Raw genomic sequence first — 16,260 nt, 5'->3', positions numbered from 1 at the left:
ACCTCATCGCTTCAGGAGCTGGTGCACAGCATCTCTGGTCACAGATAATAGTGTAATGGGGGCCAGCCCCACCTTAAAGGTGAGAGCATAGAGAGTATAAGAGAACTCTGTGGCGCCTGCCCACTACATTTTGGCATCAATGACCAGCACTGCCGAGGTGCAGGCATCAGTAATGTTTCCAGAGAGTGTGAGGCTGGACCATCATTGTGGTCTGAAGGCTGCACAGGGAAGAGGCCCTGGACTGAGACACCTGCCTTTTATCTTGTGCAGAAAGGTTTCACATCTGAGTGACAAGAACACTGCTCATCAGAACAATGAGCCATAGGCAGGGAGACATTCTTGGGAGTTTATTGACTATAGTGAACATTATGTACAAGTGATTAACACCCATGCCCAGTCTGTGCAACTAATTCTCCTTAACGTTCCTAACCCTGCTGCCTACATATTGGTGCTCCCGGGACATCCGCAGCGGAGGTGGAGACAGCCTGTTGACTGTGAGGCCCTGTCTGTGATGACTTTGGCGGGTGTCCTCTGGAGAGGTGAGACTTGGAGGACCCCGGCCTGCTTTCGAGATCCTGCTGTGTGGCAATGGCACCCTCCTTGGCCTGTGAAGCTGGATCTGCGGAGGTGACAGGAAGATAGGATTCAGATGGGCCAGTCATTCCCAGAGTCGCCTGGGTGGATGGCCCCGGAGCATGCACCTGCTGATTCTCCTCCCTCTGGGTGCCCAAGAGCCCCTAGCTGACTCCGTGAGTGGAAGGGGTTGGTGGAATGAGATTGAGCTGCCCAGCACCCCTCTCGCGTACACACTGTTGGAGGCCAACTATGACATCAGCGATGGAGTTAAGCCCGCGCAGCAGTACAGGAGTGACGTGCTGGACCAAGGTCTCCATGGCGGCTGCCATCCTGCCAGTGTTGACCTCAGCGCGGGCATTGCAACACAATCACCTCAGCCTGAAGATGGACGAACTCCTCCATCGTGCCTTGCAATCTGAGAAGTGCAGTGGCCATCTCTTCATGATGTTTCATTGCTTGCCTTTGCAGCCCGAGCAACTGTGACATGACTGAGGCCAGAGGCTCATCATGTGACTTGGACTCAGCAACGTTCTGGCCTCCAGCAGTCCTCCGAGTGCCGGGGACCTGGGAAGTCCCTGCCTCTACCTGCTGTGAATCAGAAAGTGCGATTTACTCACCAGATTGTGAACCCGAGGCTACTCTAAAGCTAGGTCCCACCGAGGTGTGTGTCTCTGCGCTAGTGGAGGGTGTGGTTGAGCACTGTGATGGGACTTCAGGGAGGGTGCCTTCAGATTTCTCTTCAGAGGTTTCTTCGGAGCTTGATTGGAGGCCCTGGACTATGGACTCTGTCGGTCGTTTGGCAGATGTGCCTGCGAAAGCAAGGAGAGATAATTAGTGCATGGCAGTGGCCTATGAATGAGGACACATCACTCACGGCATGGTTATCTGATGGATGTTGCATTGCTGGATCCTCAGTTGGTAGAGCAGCGCCGACCTCACCGTCAGCACAGGACCAGCCCTGGTCATCGCCGGCCAACTGGATGGCTCTGTTTTCAAATTCTGTGAGAAGTTTCAATTCCGGCATCCTTCCACCTGTCTGCGACCTTTCCCTCCTGTTGTGAGCCAGTTTGTCCAGCATAGATATACTCTCCCCATCTGTATCAGGACTCCTGCCTGGCCAGATGATAAGTATGCCTGGCCTGTGTGAATGGTGAGTGGTCCCATGAATGGGATTGAGGACAATGACGGTGTGTGTGAAAGAGTGAATGGTGATGTCCCTTGCACTGGCAGTGACTGAGGGCCCTGTGGATGTGTGATGGGTTTGTGAGTGTGTGAGTTGGGAGTGATGAAAAGACTGACTTACCCTGGCAGAATGGAGATCATTCATCCTCTTGTGGCACTGGGTGGTCCTCTTTTGCAGGGCATTCGCGCTGACCACAGCTGCCACTGCTTCCCAAGCCGGGTTGGTGACATTGCTACCCATCCTGCTGCCAGAGTGGGGGTAGAGCATTCCCGTCGGGCCTCCACAGCATCCAGCAGTCGCTCTAGGGACCCGTTGTTGAAGTGGAGGGCTGCAGTCTTTTTGCCTTTGCTGGCCATGTCTCCTGGACAGCGGTGGTGAGATGGTGGCAATGAGCACTTTGCTAGCGGCTGCCTTTTAAAGTTGGCGACTGGCATGATGCAACAGTGGGGTTATGGCAAGTGGGCGAATGAGAGCCCGCCCACCATGGAAACGGCATGTTTCCTGGGATTGCATAAATAATGAGGCGGGCTCAGGAAGATACGGCGTGAAAACCCGCCGTTCTTATCGGCGGGTAGGACTCCATTTTACCCACCCGATACTGCACTTAGTCCAATTCTGGGAAAATTACACCTCAAGCCTCTGAAGTCCCTCAAAAGGTGCTCCAATTCAGAATGACTCAGTGACAGCACACACCGCCCGCCCCCCCCCAGCATTTCAAACCCATCTGGCAATACTTGTTCCCCTGGATTTCCGAGTCTGCACTCCAGCCGTTACTTAATAGCACAATTTCCACTCTAATAGCTGGCTAGTTTTAGTAGCTGGCACTGGCCCTGTATTTCATCTAGCTCCAATCTCCCCAGCTGCACCAAGCTATAAACGGCTCCCAGGTTTTTTCTGAGCCCTAACCCTTTCCAGCATGGAACCAGCAACCTTCTGGCACCACCGCAGCTCTCCAGGACTTCTACTGAGCCCTAACTGCAAGAGCCAGCTCACAGCAACACTTTTGCTTCCTGGAGCCTGCTAATGGCAGCAACTTTTCAGTATGGCATTTTCCTCTGCTGCAGAACATCTCCCAGCAAGCACACAAATAAATTGAAACCCTGGGACTTTCTTCAGCTTCACCCATCTCCAGAATGACATAGCTTTCCAGGGCTCACTGAATTCTTTTAAATTAATTATAGCTCCAACACCCAAAACAAAACAACTCTCTGGGCTGCATTTCTTGCAAGCAGTGTAGACACCTCATCTCTAATTCTCCAGCTAAGTAAGCCCACCTGCTGTTTTATGATCTTACTCTTCTAGCTGTTAACCCCTTAAATCAACATGGCCCCAACCTTTTGAGTGTAATAGTCTTCAAGCTGCTTTAATTGTATTTCTCATTTCTGACAGTTAAATTTTAATCCACAGAACCAAAAATTACATCTAAAACATTAATATGAACTATATATTTATAACATCAGCATCAATTGTCATTTCCATAGAGAGTTTCAAACTTCTTCTATCCTTTTTATGTAGAAGTAATTCCTAATTTCACTCCTGAAAGTTCAGGCTCTAATTTTTAGACTGTGGCCCCTAATCCTGGTTGGGACAACTAGCAGAAATAGTTTTTTCTATATGTACCCTATCAGGAATTTGCTGATGACACAAATATAGGTAGAAATGTAAATTGTGAAGAGGACATAAGGAGGCTACAAAAGGACACGGGTGAAGTGAGTGGGCAAAGACCTGGCAAATGGAGTATAATGTGGGCAAATGTGAAATTGTCCATTTTGGCAGGAAGAATAAAAAATAAGCTTATTATTTAAATGGTGAGAGATTGCGGAGCTCTGAGATTCAGAAGGATCTGGGTGTCCCAGTGCATGAATCACGAAAATGATCCCAGGAATGAAAGGCTTAACGTTTGAGGACTCTGGGTCTATACTCGATGGAGTTTAGAAGGATGAGGGGGGATCTGATTGAAACTTACAGAATACCGAAAGGCCTAGATAGAATGGACGTGGGGAAGATGTTTCCATTAGTAGGAGAGACTAGGACCCGAGGGCACAGCCTCAGAGTAAAGGGAAGACCTTTTGAACAGAGATGAGGAGAAACTTCTTTAGCCAGAGAGTGGTGAATCTATGGAATTCATTGCCACAGAAGGCTGTGGAGGCCAGGTCATTGAGTGTATTTAAGACCGAGATAGAAAGGTTCTTGATTGGTAAGGGGATCAAAGGTTACGGGGAGAAGGCGGGAGAATGGGGTTGAGAAACTTATCAGCCACGATTGAATGGCAGAGCAGACTCGATGGGCCGAATGGCCTAATTTCTGCTCCCATGTCTTATTATGATCTTATTATTATGAATCACAAAAGATAGTATGCAGGTACAGCAAGTAATTAGGAAAGCTAATAGAACGTTATCGTTTATTGTGAGGGGAATTGATTACAAAAGTAGGGAGGTTATTCTTCAGTTGTACAGGGCACTGGTGGGACCACACCTGGAATATTGTGTATAGTACTAGTTTCCTTATTTAAAGAAAGATGTAGCTGCGTTAGAAGCAGTTCAGAGAAAGTTTACTAGACTAATACCAGGAATGAGCGGGTTGTCCTATGAAGAAAGGTTGGACAGGTTAGGCTTGTATCCACTGGAATTTAGAAGAGTAAGAGGCAACTTAATTCAAACCTTTAAGACCCTGAGGGGTCTTGACAGGGTGGATGTGGAGAGGATGTTTCTTCTTGTGGGAGAACCTGGAACTAGGGGGTCACTGTTTAAAAATAAGGGGTCGCTCATTTAAGACAGATGAGGAGAAAGTTTTTCTCACAGAGGGTCGTGATCTTTGGAACTCCTCCTCAAAAGGTAGTGGAAGCAGAGCCTTTGAACATTTTTAAGGCAGAGCTAGATGGATTCTTGATTAACAAGGGGGGCGAAAGGTTATTGGGGGTAGGCAGGAATATGGGGTTGAGGTTACAGTCAGATCAGCCACGACCTTATTGAATGGCAGAGTGGGGCCGAGTGGCCTACTCCTGCTCCTAATTCGTATGTAGGCCCCTTTAATTTCTTGAATGCCTCAATCAAATCATCACATAACTGTCTAAATTCCAGAGAACATAAGCCTATTTTGCATAATCTCTCCTCGTAATTTAATACAATTAAATAATCTCTCCTCGTAATTGGAATACAACTATCATTCTCGTAACCTACCGTACACTCTCTCCAAGGCCCTCCTAAGTTGTGCCCAGAACTGCTCACAATGTGCATAAAATCCAAGTCTCTTTGGACCTCCACTATTTCTAGCTTTTCACCATTTAGAAAGTACTCTGTTCAATCTTTTTTAGGTCTAAAGTGCACAACCTCACATTTCCCTACATTGAAATCCATTTGCCCATTAATTTAACCTATCTGTATCCCTTTGTAATTTTATGCTTCCACCTATATTGCTCACATTTTAGAGAGGTTTATGACAATAACACTTTATCATTCAAAAAATAGCATGGCTTTCCAAGCTCATCTGGCAGGCTTTTCACAACAAAGCATTGAAGGAACATTTGCAATGCATTCTTTCCAGGGAGGTGACGGATCACTACACAGAAAAAGAAACCAGCATGAGGTAATTGAATTTTTGGTGAAGAAAGTGCTGCAAGACATTCTTAAAAGGATGAGGAGTGCCAAGTACTGCTCTATGGTCTTGGACTGCACTCCTGATGTGTGCCATTATGAAAAGATGTCTTTTACTGCTAGATTCCTTGACACTTAGATGGCATTCAGGAGCACTTTATTGGTTTCAATTGCGTTGTGCGTTGAGTACACTAATGCCCTGAGAAGAAAAAAATCTGCCATCTTTATGTGGCCTGGCCTACATGTGACTCCAGACCTACAGCTTAATTGCCCTCTAAAATGGCCTAGTCCAGCAAGCCACTCGGTTGCATCAAACCAGTAGTTTGAAGTCAAAAAGGAACGAGCTGGGATGGACCATCTAGTATTGACCTAGGCACTGGAAATGATAACAGTACACCCAGCCCTGTTGACCTTGCAAAGTTCTCCTTACTAACATCTGGGGTTTGTGCCAAAATTGAGAGAAGTATCCAACAGGCTAATTAAGCACCAGCCTGACATAGTATACATACACACTGAATCATAGCTTACAGACAACGTCCCAGACATCACCATCACCATTCCCAGGTAGGTCCTGTCCCACCTGCAAGAGGTGGCCACACAGTGGTATAAAGTTGGTAGCTGCTCTGGCAATCACCCAACATTGACTCCAGACCCCATGAAGTCACATGGCATCAGGTTAAACATGGACAAGGAAACCTGCTAATTACCACCAACCACATCCCCTTAGCTGATAAATCATGTTACAATGAACTATGACCAATCATCTTCAGCTGCTTTGTCAGCTTCATCAAAGCCAGAAATGGGAATGTTTGCACAATGTTCAGTACCATTCGTGACTCCTCAGATACTAAAGCAGTCTTAGTCCATATGCAACAAGACATAGACAACGTTCATGCTTGGACTAATAAATGGCAAGTAACATTCATGGCACTCAACTGCCAGGCAATGACCATCTCCAACAAGAGAGAATCTAACCATCTCCCCTTGACATTCAATGGCATTACCATCACTGAATCAGCCAATATCAACATCCTGGGGGTTACTATTGACCAGAAATGGAACTGGACTAGCTATATAAATAATGTGGCTACAAGAGCAAGTCAGAAGCTGGGAATTCTGCAGCCAGTAACTCATCTCCTGACACCCCTCCCCCCCCCTCCCGCCAAAGCCTTTTGACATCTACAAGACACAAGTCAGACATGTATTGCAACACCCTTCACTTGCCTGGATGAATGAGGCTCCAACAACACTCAAACTCGACACCATTCAGGATGAAGCAGCCCACTTGATTGGCACCCTATCCACCATCTTAAACATTCACCCCTTCCACCACCGCGCACAGTGCAGCAGTGTGTACATTTATAAAATGCACTGCAGCAATTCAACAGCATCTTCCAATCCTGTGACCTCTGCCATCTGGAAGGATAAGGATAGCAGATGCATGGGAACACCACCCCCTGCTAGTTCCCCTCAAGCCACACATTTACGTTTTTATAATGATGTAAAGGCACTAATCACTCATAAGGGATTGGGTAAACAGGTTGTGGGTTCATTTTTTGAGACTAGGCACATGAGAACATGTATACACGGATAAAAAGCTTGAAGACATCAGCAGCAAAGCCATGTGTGCTGCACTCTGTTCACAGGCCAAAGTGGAACTGAGATTGGATCATATGACATACTTCCCTTCTAGTGAAGGCATGCTGCTATCCCTTAAAAGCATATTACAACATCCCACTTTCTTTCTCCCCCTTCCAAAGAAGTATAACTATTAATAATTCAGGTTCATGCTTAGTTACCATTACATAAGTGTATAGAACAGATAAATCTATGAGACTCTAAAGCGTGGAGGTAATTTGCTTTTACGCCCAGATCTTGTAATGGTAACCTTGTCAGGAGGTTTATTTAAATGCTCGCAGTAATCTGTGGGGTTGTCATTCTTGGATGTTGTTCTTAGTTGCATTTAGGATCTGGTTCCCGATGCAATAGGGCTGTCCAGTGGTTGAGGAGCTGGAATGGATGTGATTTGTCCTCAGTTACACCTCACCATTGCGCCTTTGTGTGTAATGACTTCATAGTACCTTGGTTCTGAACAGATCCTTGTCACCTTGGCTGGTTTGCCATGTACCTTTTATGGAATCCTGGATGAAACCTCATTGTCCCAGCTCTAAACTTGGCAATTCTGTACACGGATTTTTATCGTGCACATTGGTCATCTTCTCTTGCTGTTTCAAAAGTTGCCCTTTAGTTTCTGAGAGAGTAGAATGGGTAAGAGTACGTAAATTGATACGCACTGATCTACCAAACATGAGCTGTGCAGATGATGAAATAGTTGCACTTAAAGGCATTGCTCTCAGATGTAACATTGCAATGTGTAGATCTTACTTGGTCTCTACATTTGAGAATTAGGGATATCACCATGTGAATCATTCTTTCAACCAGGCTGTTAGATCTAGGGTAATGAGGAGAAGGGGGAGTATGATCGATATTCCATTTATCACAGATATCCTGACATGGCTTACAAATAAATTGCAGATCGTTATTCGTAATGATCTCAGCATACCAAATAAACTGAAAATAGCACCTAGAGTGTGCACAACAGTTGCGCTTGATGTATTGTGCAATTGTCAAATAATGTGGTGCTTGGTAAAGTAGTCGACAATGACGATGAAGTCAGTGCCATGGACGTGAAAGATGTTGGATGCAATTTTGGACCAAAGATAGGTAGGAGCTTTATGCGGAATCAGTGGTGCTTTGAGCTGACTTGGCATATGCTCTTGACCTGCTTCTCACTTCTTGACAACAGCTTTAATGTCATTGTTCATACCCGGCTAATAGATTGTCTGTCTTGTGAGTCTTCTCATCTGACCTATGCCCATGTGTGAGCGATGAAGTTGGTGAAGAATATCAAGTCGCAAAGATTCTGGTATGATGACCTGCCTGCCTTTGCAAATGACTCCCACGGAGATGCCTAGCTCATCCAGGTAAGGCCAAAATGGTTTCGTGTTCATGGACATGCTGATTGAATCAGGCCATCCGGCAATGATGGTTTTCCACAATTTCTCTAGTGTGGAATCTTTTGCCATTTCTTTTTGTAGCAGCTCAATTTGGAGAACATCTTCAAGTTCGATGTCAATGAAGTCAACTTATAGATTTAAGGATATACCTTCTGTTTTTGCTGGGCTAGGCAATCTGCTAAGTGTATCCGATATAACCATCAAGTTACCTGGCTTTTACCTAATCTCACAGTCATAACCTTAAATCTTTATCAAGAGATGTTGCAATCTTGGTACTGCATTAGTCAATGATTTTCGCCAAATCATCTCCAGTGACTTGTGGTCGGTCTCTACCACAAATCTTTTGCCAAATAGATAGTTATAAAAACGCATGATTCCAAACACTAAAGCTAATGTTTCCTGTTCAACATTGGAATCGTTGGATTGCAATACGGACAGAGATTTTGAAGCAAATGCAACCGGTTTGCCTTTTTGTAGTATGCATGCTCCCAGGCCTTTCTGTGAGGCATCCAGCTCCAGAGTAGTTGTTTCCCTCGGATTGTAAAATTGCAAATTCAATGCTTCTGATAATGAGTGGTTCAGGACTTCGAAGAGGTATTGGTGGTCTTCGTGCCACAGGAAAGGCACATCCTTTCTCAACAATTCCTTAGTGATGAAGGTTTTTGAGCAAAATTGGAAATGTATGGAGACGAGAAATTAAATTATTTTACTTGAATCTGGAAATATGCCAGCACTGGAATAAATGTAACTGAAGAAATTGACCTGCTACACGTTGATGGCACATTTCAGACTGTTGAACACCAGTCCTTCTTTATGTGCTGCTTGCATCAGTAAGTGCATATTATGGTCATGTTCTTGCTTTGTTTTTCCCACAACGGCAATTTCATCGGCAATACACATGCATCCTGGCACAGTGCATGTAATGTGGTCCATGTGAGATAGCCCGAAGGGAAGTTGTTGAAAACAGTTTCGTTCAAATGGGGTGCAGTCTGTTTGGATCAGTGCACAGCTCTTTGTAGCTGCATCAGCCTTTATTCTAGTGCACTGTCACTGCCGATGGTCTTTTCTGTCACATGCCTTGCAGAATTACTGGAAAGCTGTGCATGCAGAAGGCCATACATTCCACATGTCTTGCTCGGTTTAGGTGTTCTAGTAAGTGCGTCAATAGTTGGGGTTGTGCTTAGGATCTGCAAATTTCGTCGACCTGCGAGGATCACGTCGTATACTTACATCCATCCTTGAGTAGTTCTTCGATGCTATATGATTTGGTCTTGTCTAGCAGATCTTTCTGGAATTCTGCCATGGGGAATGGATGCTATCAGCAACTCGACAATTCTGTCTGCTAGCTCTGTATCTGAAAAATCACAGTACGTACCCTTTTCTCTGCATCTGCTGACAAAGTGGTTTATGGATTATGTACACTGTTGTCAAATGACGTGAACTCTAGCTGATGTATATGGAAACTTAACCTGATTCTGAACCGGTCCTCCAATATAGTCCATATCTTTTGGGGATCCTTTAGCACTTCTTCTGTTAATTCTGACATGTAGACCTTTATTCCCAGTTACTAGGTGAATTTTTATGGTTTGCCTGTCTGGTTCAGACACACTGGAATCAAGAAACCATAGCTCTGTACACTGTTTAAAAATTTTGAATTCACATAGTACGTCAGAACTGATAGGCTATGCACTGCAATCTCACCACGAGGGATCTGTCTGCTTACCTTGAGCACTACCCTGGCTCTGTGTCTTCAGTGCTGTAATATGCCTTTAAGGGATAGCAGCTTACCATCACCAGAGGGGAAGTGTGTCATGTGATCCAGTCTCAGTCATCACATGACACACTTCCCCACTAGTGATGGCATGCTGCTATCCCTTAAATACACACACCATCCTGACTTGGAATTATATCGCCATTCCTTCACTATCACTGGGTCAAAATCTTGGAACACCCTCCCTAACAGCATTGTGGGTGTAGCTACACCACTTAGACTGTAGAAGTTCAAGAAGGCGGTTCACCACCATCTTCTCAAGGACAGCTAGGGATAGGCAACAATTGTTGGCCTAGCCAACGATGCAGACATCCTGTGAAAGAAGCTGTAATGACACATTGTAAGGACCTTTGTTGGCGTTAACATCTGGAGAGAGTTCTGATAATGTCTTTGACCTCTCCAGAGAACTTGGCTATCTCAAGTCTACCTCTAACAAACTGTAGTGCTCCTCAAGCATATCTACAATTTCCTTACAACAATGAACTTAATAACAATTTCCCAAACACACAGTTAACAGATGTTCCAGCGAACAGATCTTATCTAAGTTGCAGTTCGTAAAAACATATTTGCGATTGACCATGGGAGACAACAGGCTACCTTTGCTAGCCATCCTGTAGATCAAGAATGATGTGGATCAAAACATAAACTGTCACGAGCAATATCAGAGATTACAGCAGCAAAGATTCACAAAGTCAACTTCTGTGTCTTGCAGTCTTAGGGAAGAAAGTATTTTATTTATTTCCATTTAGTAATTTAATGTTTAGATTTTTGGTCTCTCAGCTATGTTATTTTACTGACTTATATTGTTTACTATTTGAACAAAATTGAATTTAACTGAATTTTGCATCATTCCCACTTTTTAAAAAATAAATTATAAAAAGCTTTTAAGATTACAGATTTATTTTTAAAACTTTTGCTAATACTGTTACATAAACTAAAAGAAAGGCCGCCAAAATGCAATTCCGCCCATAGTCCCATTTTTTTGTAAGTGCGGTCCTGGCTGTTTGATCCTCGGCCCCTATATGTACAGTTCTAGTACAGCTTTTTAGTGTTCGTGAACTGGAGTCCTCGTATTTTTTTCTCTCCATAGCTTGGATCTCCTTCTGTAAATTGTAGTGCCCTCACTACCACTCTAGTGGATGCTAGTTAATTTAGCAGAAGTCAGTAATTAAGTTCAGGAGTGCATTGCTCAGTACCACTTACCCACTTTTGTAACATTGGGCTAGATTTTATGGAGGCAGCAGGAATCCTGCCGCCAGGGATAAAAGCAGGAGGCAAACCTACTTCGGCAGTCAGCAGAACCTGGGACTGCACTTTGTTGTCGGCAGTAAATTAAGTGGCTATGGCTGCCACCAGGGCTGCCATCCTTATTAAAGACAGTCGCTCCAACCCTCCACCCCCACAAAAGCTGCCAGCCCAATCAGAGGTCTAACAGCTCAGTAGCACCATTGCTAGTGGTGGTAACTGCTGGGGCTGTATCTGCTGGATGAGGTAAGTGGGGTCTGGGGGGCACTGGGGCAAGTCAGGCAGACCTTTACAAAGTGATGGTCATTGAGCGCAGGCAACGCCAATACTGCAGGGGAAACCATGGCTGAGGGGCGGCCCCTCCATGAACCAAAGAGTGCTAGCTGGTCTCCTGATGCAGCAGGAGATCCCCAAGCACTGGGAAATTGCCAGCAGAGATGGGAAGAGGCTCTCAATAGGCCACTTAAGTGGCACCATTGGACTCTGGGTGGGCATGCCATCCGCCACCTTTCTCATCACTGATAAGACACAATGATGGCAAACAGACTATGGGTATATTTGCCATACTTCCCACCCTCCTGCAGTTCTGAAGAAAGATCCTTGACCTGACACATTAACTCTGTTTTTCACTCCACAGATGGTGCCAGACCTTCTGGGTAATTCCAGCATTTTCTGTTTTTAGTTCAGATTTCCAGGATCCACAGTATTTTGTTTTAAATCTGGTTCTAAGTTGGTTTGTAATATTTTACAAATGTACTAGAATGTTCATAAGAGCACATGCAGTACAAGCAGTTATTTCCATTGAATTATAATTGAGTTTTTAAAATTATTTTGAATTCATGGTCATGCAATGCTTAATTTTATGAAGAACAGAAGAATTCAATTATATACCATTAAACAGAACAAGGACAGGGCACTAAATAGAAACAGATGGTTTAGTTCAAGTGGTCAACTTTTAATTTATTATTAAAGAGGGTAAAAGAAGAAACACTTGTTGCAGCTTTACACAATAAGAAATTTTGCACTATTGAAAAGCTGCAAAATCATTGCATCCTATAAAAATTTAAATGGGAAGGAATGAAACAAGGAACATGTGTTACTGTAAGTATCAAAGTTTCTTTGTTTTTGTGCAGGATATTTGCAGCGTTTCCTGCAGGCATGCAGCAATGAGACATGGTTCCGCACTTGTTCCATGCTTCTGAGAAACTCTAAACTGGAGGTACAAATACTAGAGAAACTGAGCATCATCCTACAGAAACTCTCTAAAATAAAGTACGAAAAATTACATTTTGCTGAATTGACTGAAATATTGCCATGTACAAAGTATAATATAAATAACAAATGCGTAATTTAATATAATTTAACTTGACTTTTATTTATAACGTTAATTGTTCTTCAATGTGAGTATGATATCTAGCACTAACATTTAAAACTACTTCACAAAAAAGGAATTACTTCTTGGACCCCCATATGCATGGAAGGGTTTGGGCACCTTATATTCCAGTTCTCTCCCCCAGTTATTTAATGTTTTCCCTAATATTGTGGGCAACTTTAATCATGAAGCCTACTATAATATTTAACATTTTGTCTGATTTAAGATGACCCCAAATCACATTATGTGCATGATACCTAAGCAAACACAATTTGTTATTTATAGAATCTCTTTTTTAAAATCAAACTCTGTGCACTGAAGCTGAGGCAAGTAATTGCAGTATTTGAGATTAATCTTCTGGCCCAGATTATGAGTAGGAGAGAAGATGTCAAAATGATCCTCGTTAAAGCCAAAAAAATTAAAAAGGAAAACCAACTTACATTTGGAGAACTAGCTTTGCTCTTTTTAAAACACCAATTTAAATCAATTGCAGTTTATGACTGCAGCTTTTAGCAGCAAATTTAATGTCTCTGTTGGATGAGGACCAGCCCCAAGACTTTGTTGTTTAAGCGCCCAGTGATAAAGTGTAATGCTATTGGACAAAGAGACTAATTGGAATGTATATTTTCTTTACAGGAGTAATAAGAAACTATTTGAATTGTTCACTATCCACATCCTGATTCAAGAGTTACACAGGACTACAGATCCAGAGCACACTTTCTTGGTTATCAACCTGCAGTCTATTCTGTTTAATCTAGGCATAACAAAAGGCACTGCTTTGGCCAGTAATCTGGGCAACAGCCATTCAAAGCAGTAAATATTTACCATTTGAGGCTAAAACATTCTGCTGGTTTTTGTATTTTTATCATTACTGGGTGAGTTTTCTGGGTCTAACTTACCAATAATTCACAGATCATGTACTTGGTTACATTTCACAAAAGCATGTTTAATATATTTTTATTTGAAACCAAATCAATTGGAAAAGTTAATTTGCTTCAGGGAAGTGAAAACTTTACCTCTAAGCTATTGAGGTACTGTTCCTATATGTCAGCTGTTATCATTTCATACCTGAGAGTTAGATTGTGCATTTGGCTCTCACCAAGAACTCATCTGGGCTGACATTCCAGTACAAACCCAAGGGAGAGCTGCTACCTTTTCAGTGGGATATTAAATCAAAGTTCTGTTTGCCTGTTCAGGATGGAGCAGAGCAGAGTGTACTGGCCAACATTTCTCCTTCAACCAATGTGACCAAGGCAGATGAACTATTTGTTGGATGGTGCTGATGCAAAATAGTTGCTACGTTTGCCTATATTATAGCCACTGCGCTCCATAGGCGGTTCATATGTGAAGCTCCATGTATAAGGTGATTTTGAAAGACATGGAAAGGTACACATTTTTATTTTATTTGTTCGTGGGATGTGGGCGTCGCTAGCAAGACCACCGTTTATTGCCCATTCTCTTGCTCTTGAGGATGATGAACCATTTTCTTGAGCTGCTGCAGTCCAATGCAATTACTTTTCTTAGTTAATTCCTCCAAAGGTTCTGGTTAAATGTATTTGCCACATTAAATGATAAGTTATTGTGTGCCAAGTAAAATTCTGGAGTGCATCAAAATTCACTTTCCTGTCCTCCCCCTTCTGGTTCTAATTATTTATGTCATCATATAATTTCATGAACAGCAGACAGCCATGCCTCATCAAAATAACCATTTTCTAATGATCCCAGACAATGTCAGTGGCCTAGTTGACCTTGAGGGTCATTACAACCATTACATGTTATCTTCCATTTCTGTAATAAATATTATAGTATGTCACTGAATACTGATTAAGAGCAGACTTCTAACCAGTTGATATTCCACTCTTAATATTTCCATTGTTACGAGGCTATGCCACTTTATTTTTGAAAGTATGATTTTTCAACTTTCAACTGACTGGAACTTTTGTAATTTGAACTGAGACAGTAAACGTCTTAAAAATGCAAGGCCACATTCAAAGGTAGAGATGAGAAACCAACAAATCACCCTTCTTGGACTGCGAAGAGAGAGACGTTTCCTATAATCCAGAGACCCATCGCAACTCATAACCACCTCAGGAAGAGACATTAAAAATGCAAAGCATTGGTTATTGAAACAATGACTGCCCAGACAGACAGAAACAGACACACCAACCTAAAACCTCTTGGAAATACACAATGGATAAAGTATTTTGAGGCAAGGCTGCCAGCCACTAGAGAGAGATTACAAGTGACACAGGTGGTGTCAAGAAAGTCTTCAGCAGAGGATAGAAGCTGAGGGCTATCTCTCCCTCCCCTCTCTCTTTTGGAATAAGCGTGTCACCCAATTTGAAAAGTCAACTCTACCAGAAACCTACCAGCAAACCAAGATCTCGTAAAAATTGCAACATCTTCCTTATCTGACTGCATTCAAGAAATCAGCTAACCTAAATCAGCCACATCATTTTAAAAAAAGACAATCAAGGGACACTTAACTGTATATTCTTTTATCTTTTTATAGGACTCTAACTCCCCTTATTCTGATACCCGTATGTGTGTGGACCCTATTGACTGCATGAGGGCCAAATGCTTGATGTCACGTTTTTATTATTTTTCCTGGGTTTAGGGGTTAATAAACTTGCTCTTTCTTTGACTCAAGAAAATCTTGTTCGGCTCCTTATTGCTCACAGCTTAAATAATTAATTACATTCTGATTTGGAAAAGAGCATATCCACATGAAAAGGAAACTTAAATCTTTGTTGTGACCAACCAAGAAGGTTGAATAAAGGGAAGCCAGTCCACCCCTTCTCACCTGGTCATAACACCACTACTCTCCTGGCTAAGAATAATTAACCAAACACCAAACAAGAACTGGAAGTTTCTACTTTCCGAGTCTTGGTAACGAGTGCCACACCACTTGGTGCAATTATGCACTGAACTATTGGGGAATTCAAAATAGATTTGCTTTTCAGTTGTCTTGTTTATGTTCTAGGTTTACAGACTTTTTTTGGTAAAGAGCAGAGGGCATTTTCAGTGTCAAAGTAAATTGGAAATGTTTCGACCGGTTTTGTGCTACACACTTAAAGCCAACAAGCGGCCTTCTAATTAGTCCCTCTGTCATTTTATGAAAGTAAACATGGCACTTCACTTGTTTTGTTACTAGTGCCAGCACTTCAACAGATGTTAAGTTGAGTTTTTTTGTAGCATGAATGTGAAAGGGCATGCCTACTCCCAATTTATACCATTCACTGATGCCTGTACTTGCTGCCAAAATGATTAAGAACAAAATACGTTTGTAATTATGCTTATAAGCAATGATGAGGCAAAGGCCAAGTTGTAATTTTCAGTGATAAATTCCAGCACTAAAAATTACAGTGACATTTTGTCAAAGCTGAATTAGGATTTAACACTGTAATTCGAAAACACCATAATTGTGTTCTTGGGCACAGATTCTGTTCCAATATTAATGGTGCATGGGTTATATACCAGCAAAACTAAAATTGAAATGGTGG

General features: G+C 42.8%; 1 protein-coding gene across 1 annotated transcript in view; it reads left to right on the top strand.

Annotated features, from left to right (window-relative positions):
- The window catches only part of ccdc138 (coiled-coil domain containing 138), a 133,777-nt gene extending 118,366 nt beyond the window's left edge, over positions 1-15,411 (top strand). Inside the window, exons 14-15 of the mRNA XM_078545557.1 lie at positions 12,519-12,657; positions 13,394-15,411. Of these exons, the coding sequence (XP_078401683.1) occupies positions 12,519-12,657; positions 13,394-13,574 (320 nt within the window). The 3' untranslated portion in view covers positions 13,575-15,411. The remainder of the gene's footprint in view (positions 1-12,518; positions 12,658-13,393) is intronic.
- The last annotated feature ends 849 nt before the right edge of the window (positions 15,412-16,260 follow it).

The sequence above is a fragment of the Cetorhinus maximus genome, chromosome 7 (assembly GCF_964194155.1).
Source record: "Cetorhinus maximus chromosome 7, sCetMax3.hap1.1, whole genome shotgun sequence".
Lineage (NCBI taxonomy): Eukaryota > Metazoa > Chordata > Chondrichthyes > Lamniformes > Cetorhinidae > Cetorhinus > Cetorhinus maximus.
This window is presented reverse-complemented; position numbering and strand designations above follow the sequence as displayed.